Source organism: Dicentrarchus labrax, unplaced genomic scaffold, assembly GCF_905237075.1.
Source record: "Dicentrarchus labrax unplaced genomic scaffold, dlabrax2021, whole genome shotgun sequence".
Taxonomy (NCBI): Eukaryota; Metazoa; Chordata; class Actinopteri; family Moronidae; genus Dicentrarchus; species Dicentrarchus labrax.
Window position 1 is genome coordinate 20,365,121 of NW_026136721.1, and position 11,231 is coordinate 20,376,351.

An 11,231-nucleotide genomic window follows, 5' to 3' on the forward strand; every position below is an offset into this window, starting at 1 on the left:
TTGTTAATTTAAGCATATTTTACAATTATTTAAAATGCAGGGTAGACATAATAAAACCATATCTTTATTATAGCACATTAAACACTTAATTTAAGTATTTGCACTTGTAAAGGCAGGACAGATTACACCTTTACTGCTTAAAAGAACTGCATTCAAATCCTTTATGGAGATGACAGCTTTGGAAACCTTGAACATGGTTTTAATTGGAGGATTGAGGAAGGATTTAGGAAGATTAGATGCAAAAATGTACTTGATTGCAACCCTTGTATGCTCATAAAACAGTGCAAACTAAATGATGATATGGCAAAAGAACTACTCACATCCTCTTTAATTAAGTGTCTGAGGGTGAAGTCTTTCCGGGAGAGAAGGAAGATCCGCTTAAGAAACTGCATGTTGTCAATGCCCTTCTTCCACAGTGCTGACTCAAACAGGTCTGTGGTTGATACAAATAAATAATCAAATAAAAACTAAGAAATGACATGAGCAACTGAACTGCACCTTATGCACATATTGTGATGGGAATAATTGTTTTAAGTTAGTATAAACCTGAGCTATAAGCTTCCTGAGAGTAGTTGTTTTCTCCGATGAATTCTCTTCTTTCATACTTTGCATGGATCCACTGATCCTTAAGAACCCTGAAAGCAAAGAAAACCACTTATTACCATTTCCTTATGGATGAAAGGCAGGACATATTGCACCTTTACTGCTTTGTTGTTTTCTTTTATGGGCTTGTCATTCCCAGTAGAACTGGGCAGAGGTCTAGTCAGTCTTATCAGTTCTTCACAAACAATTAGTAAACCAGCTGATTCTCACTTTGTTGGTCTGGAAGCAGATTTATAATCATAACTTAAAACACATCTTTTCACCCTAATATATAATGTATATTATGTATTACACATTGTATAAGTGTATATTTACTGATAATATGATTTTGAAAAATATGCTTGTTAATAGGTATTGCAGAGGTGTTGATTCAAATGTAAGGTCATTTTAGAGGCTTTAGTAGGCAAGAGTGGGTCAGTAAATAAATACCAGTGTAAACAAACTTTGTTACAATTCAAATTCCTGCATTCAAAATCTTACTTAAGTAGATGTAGGTGAGTATAATCAGCAAACTTAAACTTAAAGTATTAAAAGTAGTTAGAAGAATGCCCCTTCTCAATGTACTACTACTACTACTTTATTCAACATATCTTATAATTCACATTTTTGTATGTAAAATCATAACCGGCAGAACAAAGTATTTCCATCTGAAATGTTGTGGAGTATAACTATATAGGTGTCATAACATAAAAACACTCAAGCACCTAAAAGTTATACTCCATACAGTTCTTGAGCTACAAAACTGGTAGAGTATTATATTATATTTAGTCTGTCCTCACTAATATAAGTGGGGTGTGTAAACATAAGAAAACAATGCATTAATGCAGTAAATCAGCACCCTATGAATAAGTGCAGTGACTCCACACACACAGCAGGTGGCGGTGTACACTTTTAATGTCGGTTCGCCACAAAACATAAAGAAGAAGAGGGACTCCGGAACCAATCGAAAGCGGTGTTGTGTTGCCACGGCCGGTTGAAGACGGTCGGACAACATAAGGACAAGTTGTTCCACCTGCGCGATGTTGTAGCTGAAAACGAGCGATTCTTTATTTAAATTCCCGACGATGTGGTTCGTCAGGAGATTTTTGTCGTCGGTCGTTCACAGAAGTAAGCTTCCGTAGTGAACCGGTGTTAGTTATAATAGTAGGATGAAACTGTTACCGGTCATATAACGTATATTATCACGTGTTGTTTAAAAAAAAACCCTCGTGTTTTTCCTCTGCAGGTCAGTATACAGGACAGTCCGGGTTATTCCGCCGCCCTCAGCACTGCCCCCCCTCTGAGCTGGAGCTGCGGTATCTCCAGTGCACATGTTGCTGGCGGAGCCGGGTTCCTGTGGCGGGCTTCGAGACCCTGGAGTCCTCCTTCATCTCCTCCTCTGCGCCCTGCACAGAGGAGAGCGGTCCGCTGGATGCGTGCTACACCGCCGAGCAACGACAGTTAATCCTCCAGCTGCTCAACACCGCCACACAGTCGGAGCTGTCCGTCGTGAAGCTGCTGAGAAAACACGGGTCGCGCAACATTGTGGAGTACAGAGACAAAAATGGCCCCTTTAAAACTCTAGAAAGTGTGGTGAACGTACCGCGGCTGAAGCACAAAAGTGCTGTCACCGTCTTCAACTTCATTCTCAACCCGGTTAAGAGAGAGAAGAAGATGAAAGTTAGATTGAAGTTGGCCAAGTTTATCAGGCCGGAGATTGATAAGTCCTGGTTGGAGGTGAGGTTCTGATCTGTACATGACATTTTCACACACCTTGTCGCAATTCCCTGTAATAGATCTAGTGTTCATCTCATTTCAGTGTGATAATTCTGTATTGTTTTTATTTTACTCAGCATGCAGGTTCCATTGTGTCAGTAGTATGTGGGATCAATAAAATTGCCTGGACTCATGTTGACTGTAGCATGACACTTCTGGCTTGGGAACAAAAGGATTGTCCACATTTCATGAAGGGAACCTACTTGGCCACTGCTTACTTGCAAGATGTGAGTATGACTACCAGAGTCTATTATTATTATTCAAGTTTGACACAGTGTTTGGTTGGATGCAGAGAAAGTGAATATAAAGCTGTTGTCCATGTGTTGTAACTCTACCCATATACAGCTGTACAGTTCTCAATTTTTTCTTTTCTGCTGTTAGGTGTCTAAAGTTGTGGCTCGCCTCCCATCCGCTGATTTCTACATAATAGAGAAAACGTCCCTCTCACACCAGAATACGACACTGTTCCCTATCATGGTTCACTTGAGGACTGTGGAGGCCATGCTGTTCGCTCTACTTGAGCCAAGAAACACCGAGACACCCAACACACCTCCCAGGTAGGGAGAAAACAGATTTCATATTAATGACTGTTCAACTATGAAAGGCACTAAAATACTGTACAAACATTCATTTGGATTTTATTTGTTTTGTGGCAACTGTCGGTTGAAGTCTGTGAAAGTTCCTGAAATGATTTCCCTCCTTTTCAGAGTCTTGAATATGATGCGTACTGCTGTGGGTCAGCACTTTGGACTCATGGTGGGCGAGTCGCGGGTCAGTGGGGCAGAGGTTGTCCAACGGTTGATGACTGAGTCGGTTACACATAAGAGTCCCAGGCTAAGCCTCCCCCAAGAACTGTTGCTGAAGTACAGGAATTCCTTCCAAATGGGGAGCAACAATGGAGGGGAGGAACTCTGCGGCGCCCTGCTTCAGGCTGTGGCTTTTTACGAATTGCTTCGCAAATGTTCCGAATAGCCACCACTATGCTCTTCATCCACTAAAACAAATCTCCCATGTCAGTACCCGAACAAGTGTTTCACAAACATAATCTACAAAAATATTTTTTTATTTACATTTTACTGTTGCACGTAAATAAAAACGGACTTAGAGAAAGAATATTCAGATAAAATGAATGCACAGTAAAATAAATACTGACTGCTCTAAAGTGAGGTAGTGAGAATGTGAGGTTTTAGTCTTCTGCCAGGAGTTGAATGGTTGACTTTGAGAGGCCCAGGTGTGTGCTGCTGAGGTAGTTCAGGCACCTAATGTGGGTGATAAATCATTAGAATTTAGTTTGCAGGTATTATAGGATTATTTTGATGTACAAAATTACAAAAGTCAAAATGGGGTTGAATACTTTGAACTAACATTATTTCGTTTGACTTAACTGATGATATTATTTGGGTCAGATCTAACAAAAACTAATGGTAATTTAGTAAGGAAGCTGTGTGGTTTAGGATACAACTCAAATCATCTGCCTTTTGCTGTCACACACCAGGTTTGTTATGATGGAGTTAAACTGGATTTAATTCATTAAAAAACAGTGCTGTGATTCACTATTCCAGGTGACAGTCTGCCTCTTGAAGTGAAAGCGAATGGGTCGGGCTCACCTGACTGGCTCCTCTTTCTGCCGCTGTTCTCTCTGAAAGCGGCAGATGTAGCGGAGGACCGGCATGTAGTCGACACTGACAGCTTCTCTGTTCCCCAGCAGGCTGAAGGATTTACTGCCAAGCACCGACCTGCTCAGCTCGTACCTCCTTTGAGACACACTGGAGGGGACGGGCAAGAGTATGATATTGTGAAAAAATGACATTTTTGTTTTCTGCTTTATGATGATGTGCATAATGACACTGGCCTTGAGTGCCAGTTTCCACATGACAGAAAAGTGAGATAAGCAATAAGGTTTTTTGGCAAATGAATGCATTGATGGAAAATATATTTTTTTTATATATATACTTCTGTTTTATTAAAATTATAACAGGTCTCATTTCTTAGAAACGCCTCTCTCTTAAGCAGTGAACATGCGTTTAGTTATTTTTCTTAAATGAATACGCTTACATTTCAGGATGATATCTGATATCCTACATGGTTTGAATGCAGTTATTGTAAGTCGCTAGACTTGCAAAAAAAGCACCTGCCAAATGAACAAATGAATGTAATGTGATAGTGCTTTCATATGAATTTCATAATAGGGTTAAAAAGACCAGTATGACCCAAATGACTAAAGACAACTGGAATGTAATAGGGCACAAAACCCATGTGAGTCAGTCACTGAAGTGCCAGACAAACACTTTGAATCAGTATTCAGAGATTGAAATGTGGAATAAGCTTACCTTGGTGCACACAGAGGTTGAACACTGAAGCTGAGGCTCTGTCTTTTGGAAGAGACAAGAGACTGGGAGGCCCACCATGTGTCTCCCAGTTCCTGTGTGTATTTTTGGGCTTCAGTCCACGCCTCAGACATTCGCCACAGGCACCTGTGACACCCCAAGCCCTCAACAGCAGCCTGTATATCCAACAGCTTCTCCTGGCTCCAACTCCTGTGCTCCTCCTCCTCCTCACTCATCTCATCCAACAAGCCATCCTTCATCACAGCTCCTGTCCAGCAAAACGCCTCAGGTCTGCATAAGCCGGAAACAAGTGGTTCTGCAGCCGGCATCGTGGCATCGAGGTACGACATGAGGTCAAAGAAGTCGGTCAAGGCATCCAAACAGTCGAGTGCCACTTTGGCTGTGTTTTGATCAGTCGCATCTCTCGATCTCGGGGTTCTTGAACTACTCCTCTTTGCTGATGATGATTTTCTCTGAAGATTTTGTGTCAAACTGGAGGATGACGTGGTGTCAAACATTGTGGGCATGTATTTCCTTCGGCTCAGCCTGTACATATTCCTTACAGATTTGCTGTCGGTGGCTGAAGCCCTTGGAGTGATATTTCCATCCAGCTGCTGGATGTTAGGATCACTGTAAGGGAGTGCCAGCTCACTCTGCAGCCCAGAACAAGTCCCCTTCTCCAGGAAGTGGACTGAAGTTCCTTTGGCCCCGATGGGTAGAAAGAGCTCCAGGTTGGCGTACAGAAGAGGCACACCTCCTCTCCAGCTCTCAGCTAGCAGCCTCAGTAGCTCCGTCATGTCCATTTCAGACCAGAATGGACACTGAAGAATTTAAAAAACAGAAAATATTGACAGATTTTGTTTTTCTTTGGAAAAAAAGCATCTGAAGTTCATATACACAGGGTGAAGATATTAATACTTGCCTTTAGAAGGTTTAGAAGTTTTTTGGGGGTCACAGGCTGGAGCCCCAGCATGGTAGCAGCACAGCCTGTGTCACATTGAGGAAGCTGGGGGTCTACATTGTCTCCTTTTTCAGAAACTAGATAAGGAGATTGAGAAAATTGCTGCAAATTTATATTGGTATTAAACGTTTCTGGTAACAAAATCCTCGTCTATAAAGGGGCTTGATAGTGATTTATTTAAAGCAACTTACGCTGTACACCAGTAGTCTCCTTTGGCACGTCTCCCTTCTGACATGCCCATCTTCCACCACTGTGCACCCAGAGCTGCAGCTGCAGCAGGCAGCGTCTGACATCACCTCCACACAGTCTGAGGAGGCTGCTAATGTCCTCCAACTCCAGTCGCGCATTCTCAGCTAAACCCACCAACTGCAGGTAACTACAGACATTCACCTTGGAAATAAACACTGCACGTTTGTGAGTCGTACTTGGTCACGTTTGCTCTAATGACTGCGTGTCTGAAGCTTTTAATAGTACACCAAGCAGCCAGCAGAGGTTTTTTTTGGTCAAAAAACATACAATGAAAGTATGAGCTACCTCAGAAAAAAAAAATGTATTTTACATTAAAGTTACGAGTGTAGTGATAAAAACTTACCGCTGATGGGGTTTTGAAAATAATTTCCTCTAAGGTGCAGTTGAATCTCTCTCTGAATGATGAATCTAAGGAAGACATTTATTTTGCATTACAGCTTGCCCTCTCTAATCTATTCTATTTAAAATTACACAGTGCGTTTACCATTGGTGGTCAGAATGACCGGTCTTTTAGTGGTTGCCATGAAAGTCTTGATGGCTGTGAGGAAACCAACATCATCATCAAATATGACATCAACCTGTGGGAGCAGACAGTTTGCAAATGGATCAACCCGGGACAAACAGGGGTTACGTGCGGTCTCATATCCATTAAATTATACGTCTTACAGCGTGGGGTTGCCAAATGGTTTACCTCTTCAAACAGAATGAGTGATGTGGCTGTGTTTTTATTCTGTGGCACTGTTTGATCAGAGCCTGGTGATGGGCTGCCCGATGTTTTGCCGTCTGGTTTTTCAGATGGCGACAGGCCACCTAAGTGTAAGTGATCTGCTTTGGCCTTCATCTTAAAGTAGTTGGCCAAAGTGACTTTGGATGGATTCACTTTTCCTTTGCGACTGGAGCCGCCAACGTTCTGTGCTGCCCTCTTTTTTAAAGTAGAGGTGACATTTTTCAGAGTCACAGTCTTTCCTGTTAAAGAAAAGGAAACAAAGGTCTGTAAAATATGTTAATACAACACTGAAGCCTCCATTACTGTCCACATGCATTTAATTACTACATAACCCTGACACCAGAAGTTTCTTTTTTACTTTTTCACTAAACTTTTTGTTGCAAGCTGTCTTAGTAAGTCAGTACATTTTTTTGGATGTCACTGGAGACCATGTCTTCACGTATGTCCTACCAGATAAAGTCTCTTTATTGTTGTAGTTGTTGAAGTAAGTTGGTTTCAGTGGATCCTTCCCAGACATCTCCACTAGGTGGGACTGGGTAGCCTCCTTCAGCTGGGACAGAACATGGCGACCACTCCGCTGTGAGGAGCAGTTCACCTCAAACACCTTTGGTTGAAAAGGGAAAAGAAAAACTAAAGAATAAATCTTAAATCTCTTATTCATGTGTGGTGTCTGGGTGATTCTTTGCTGTGAGAGTAGTCTAAACCCTGGCTAAACTCAAAAATTTAAAATGTGCCCCTTTTGACTTGCTTTCATTTAGAATTAACACTGTTGAAATTATTGATATTTGTGAGTACTGCCAAATGGCCACACCAAGTATTTCAAATTCTTGATCTTATCTGAAGGCAAAGACAGTTACACTAAAGTGTCAAGGGACTACAGAGCTGTTTAAGAGCTATATACACTTTATTAGCAGCACAGATGAAAATATAACTATCTGGCTGAAGTTTAAGTAACATACTTCTGTGTAGAAGAGAAATAAACATGTATCCTCAAAGGCCACATCTTATGGAGAAAGAGAAGGCAGTATAAGACAAAACGATGGTCTCATCTCACAGAGTTCAGTCAGATTTGGGTACTGGTCTAACTTATAGCTGAAACTCACAAAAGGAAGATAATTCACGATGTTCCCGGGTAAACCAGATATCTGATACGTCTGACACATCATGTTTGTATGAACCGTGAAATGACTTACATACAGCCATAGTGCTATTCTAATACATGGATCATTTAGTCAAGTGGTTGGTGGTGTAGACACTGATGAGTGAATAATTTCAGACTGCATCTGCCTCTTCCTGCTGAATGAAAAAGGTTTTATGTTTATTAGCTTTTAATAACAGTGTCTAAAACATTATTTTTCATGTTCATTTCTTATTTCTGTGGGTGTCTGAATGAGCTAAATGAACATTCTAGGTTAAGGTCATAGGAGGTGTTTGACACCTCAGATCTGAAGGATGATGATGCCCTTTGTAAAATGGTTATATGTGGGAATTTATATGCTTCTGAGGCATCTTTCAAGGGCATAATTCGGATTAGATTTGATGTATGTGCTCATGTTCTTGTATCTACAGTTCTCACTGGAAAAGAATCAATGTTCACTGGAAATTAGTTCTTCACATTTCTGACATGGTCATATTTAATATGGATGCAGATTATCAGCCTTTGGGAGCATGAATTCAAAGATGTTTATCCTAGTTTGATTCTAACCTTGAAGCCAAGCTCCTGAGAGCAGGCATACACGGCGGCGGTCTTGCCCACACCTGGAGGCCCTGTAATCAGCATGGTGTTGCACAGCGGCTCCTTTCTGCCATCCTCTGCCCCAGCGTCACCCTGGAAGTCTCCACAGTCCCACGAGTCTGCACAAGAGGACAGTAATTACTTTTCCAACCAAAACGTCCCACACATGGAAAATTCTGTTAAATTCTGAGTCATTAAAGTCATGTGGATACTCCAAAATAAGTAGGCAAAGTGACAAATGTTTGGTCATGGCTCATTAGCAACCGCATTTCGACCCTGAGTTGAGATATAGGAGCAAAAGTTTTGAGTGTGACAAATACCAGATCATACCATTGCTGCTTTCTTCTTGATTCCTTTCCTCCAATTTTCTCCTCTCCTCACAGTCGGCTCTTAGTTTCCATTTCTTCAACCAACTTAATTCCAGAAAAAAATAAAAATAAAATAAAATTGAACTGATTTCAAGTCCTATATATCAGTGAATGGGCGAGAGGGCTCATTATATAACACTCACCTCTGTAGTTTATTCACAGAGGCAGAGTTGCCGATGACTTCACTTGAATGCTGAGGACTGTATTTGTCCGTCCAGAGAACATCCTCAAAGCTGGAATCTAGAAAAAGTTAAAGGGAAAAAGTGAATTTCCTGCAATTGAAAGTATATTAAAAGAAAACCAATAAGGATATAAGAAGTTTACCTCTTTGGAGAATGTCAGAGTATTTGAGTGACTGGCTGTCAGACTCTGCGTGGTTTATCAACGGCTCACAGTTGTTCACCAGACCTGCTGGGCTCCCACTTTGCTGCCTCAGTCTGTAAGAGCGACTTAGCTTGTTGCCTCTAGACTGCTTCCTGGCCACCGGGACAGTACTATCCTGAACACCCTGTGCTGACACGCTACAGTGATCCTTAACAACGACACCCTCTGCAGTGAGACTAGACCTGAGACGTTTGTGCGCCCTCTCAGAGGTTTCATCTCCCCACTTCCTCTTCTCTTTCAACTGCCTCTGTAGGGAGCTTTGAACTGGGGAGTCATCTGCTTTGGAAAAAGGAGGGAGAGAGGCATAACAGGTCATGGCAGGACAGTTGGAAGACTGACACAATTATAACCGTCACCACACTTAATGAATGAGTATGTTAATGGTGTGATTCAGGAGAACAACAGACTTATGCTCAATCTCACCAGTAGATCCAAAATCCTGCAGACTTGTTTTCTTCTGCAAAGTGTTAAACACTGCTCGGACTGGAAACGCAGGGTTAGATGTTTGGATTTCTTTCAGACAGCTGTGCAGAGTTGAGGGTGACAACTGTCCTCTACATCTCTTCCTCAGGTAAGAAACTGCTGACAGCCTCTGCTGACTTTGCACCAGCTGCACATCTTCACTCTGCACTGATGTCTGCAGCTTCTCTGCAGGCTTACCCGGCGTCCCCTCACTGCCCCGCTGACTCTGGCTGTGCTGAGCTGAACGTAAGAAAATTGGTGCAATTTTAATGTCTTCTGCACAAAAAGTGTTCCTGTGTTCCTGACCGACGGGGACGCCTGCAGCAGAAACACCTGAACCATGTCTGTCCTTTGCTGGTGGTGCTTCGTGGTTGGAGGAGCTCGACCCTGCTAACTCCACCGTTGTCACCTCGGCGGTCCTCTGGGGGTCTTTGCTCGGGTACGAGCCATCTTTACATTTCTTGCTCCGTTTGAGTTTGTTTCGCATCGTTAAGGACTTCAGATTGAAAAACTTTCCGGTGACATCTCGGCTTTGGCGCTTGGCTGTCACGCATGATTCGGCAGTTAGCGTCAATTTGTGCGACGTAAGTTCACTTTAGGCAAAAACGTGAATGTTCGTTTACACCGACAGAGATAGATAACTTTGTGTATTAGCTAAATTTATTGAAGTACATATAAAAAAAAGGAAATGTTACAAATAAAAACACCTGAAACATCTGAACATTAACGGTTGCTACTGTTGCTGTTGCTGTGGAATGACGTTTGAAACACGCGCCAGGTGGTTCGGTGTAGCCAAAGATCGTCTGTGAACAGACACATCACACGGTCTCGTATAGTTTAGCGAGGGAACCGGACTGATTCAGATGTGCCAGAAGTCATTAAAGCTACACATCACACACATTAACGTTGTGTTTGAAGGGTGGTCGCATAGATTAACTCTGCAAGTTAATGGGGGACATAATTTTCCTCGAAAACCATAACCAACACTCATTTTCTCTCCCAGAATTAAGTGCAGAGTGGGAGCTCTTCCTGTTGATGTCTTTGTTGGTGGTTGCAGGTTTTTCTGTCATTACCAAAATAAAATAAGTTTGTTGCAATGTTTAAAGTGTACTACATTGTGATAGTACGCCAGTATGCGACTATCAATGGCTGCAAAAGAGATATGTAGGGTTTTACAGGAGCTAAGACAGAATATGAGGAGGAGTTGACCCGCCGCAAACCGGAGATGGACCATCAACGGTGGGTGTCACATCCAGCTGCAGCCGCAGCTGCAACGAAGAGGGTGAACGTGAAGGAAGTTGCTACCCATAAAAACATTAAGAACATTTTCAATTTGTTTTTGAGCTGCTATTATAGTCTGTCTCCCTCAGCCACCCAAATATCATCTGTAAGTGGGCGTGGCTTATAGCGTCTGCCAGGCCCTACTGGATGCCTTGTCTGCAGGGGCTTACTTATTTGGTAGATTAATGATCATCAGACAACTTAAAAATAAGTTCAAGTAGATGTGTGCCAGTGCTTGCTTTTAGTGAAAGCTATAAAATGCTGCCAGTGGTGAACAAATGGGAGACGCTCAGAAGCAGAAGAGCTGGATTATTAAGAAATGAAAGGAGATAACACAACTGAGAAAGACTGAAGACTTCTTTCTGGAGCCGCTTGATGC

At 42.2% G+C, this 11,231-nt stretch overlaps 2 protein-coding genes across 4 annotated transcripts; one reads left to right on the top strand and one right to left on the bottom strand.

Moving 5' to 3' along the window:
• Positions 1-1,543: 1,543 nt before the first annotated feature.
• Positions 1,544-4,353, top strand: tefm (transcription elongation factor, mitochondrial). 2 transcript variants are annotated; one of them, XM_051383871.1, is made up of 6 exons: positions 1,544-1,710; positions 1,829-2,319; positions 2,436-2,585; positions 2,740-2,915; positions 3,066-3,370; positions 3,921-4,353. In XM_051383871.1, exons 1-5 carry the CDS (start codon positions 1,668-1,670, stop codon positions 3,328-3,330), a joined length of 1,125 nt encoding a protein of 374 aa, XP_051239831.1. In that variant the 5' UTR covers positions 1,544-1,667; the 3' UTR covers positions 3,331-3,370; positions 3,921-4,353. The 2 variants fall into 2 exon arrangements, with proteins under 2 accessions (XP_051239831.1, XP_051239830.1); XM_051383870.1 differs by having other exon boundaries at positions 3,066-4,353.
• On the bottom strand, positions 2,980-10,058 carry atad5b (ATPase family AAA domain containing 5b). 2 transcript variants are annotated; one of them, XM_051383839.1, is made up of 14 exons: positions 9,533-10,058; positions 9,050-9,385; positions 8,869-8,965; positions 8,688-8,770; positions 8,328-8,476; positions 7,073-7,226; positions 6,587-6,861; positions 6,380-6,473; positions 6,239-6,303; positions 5,838-6,036; positions 5,608-5,723; positions 4,689-5,506; positions 3,966-4,124; positions 2,980-3,617 (listed from the first exon to the last, which is right to left on the bottom strand). In XM_051383839.1, the coding sequence occupies exons 1-14, from the start codon at positions 10,056-10,058 to the stop codon at positions 3,545-3,547; spliced, it is 3,144 nt and encodes a 1,047-aa protein (XP_051239799.1). In that variant the 3' UTR covers positions 2,980-3,544. The 2 variants fall into 2 exon arrangements, with proteins under 2 accessions (XP_051239799.1, XP_051239798.1); XM_051383838.1 differs by having other exon boundaries at positions 9,050-9,388.
• Between the last annotated feature and the right edge of the window lie 1,173 nt (positions 10,059-11,231).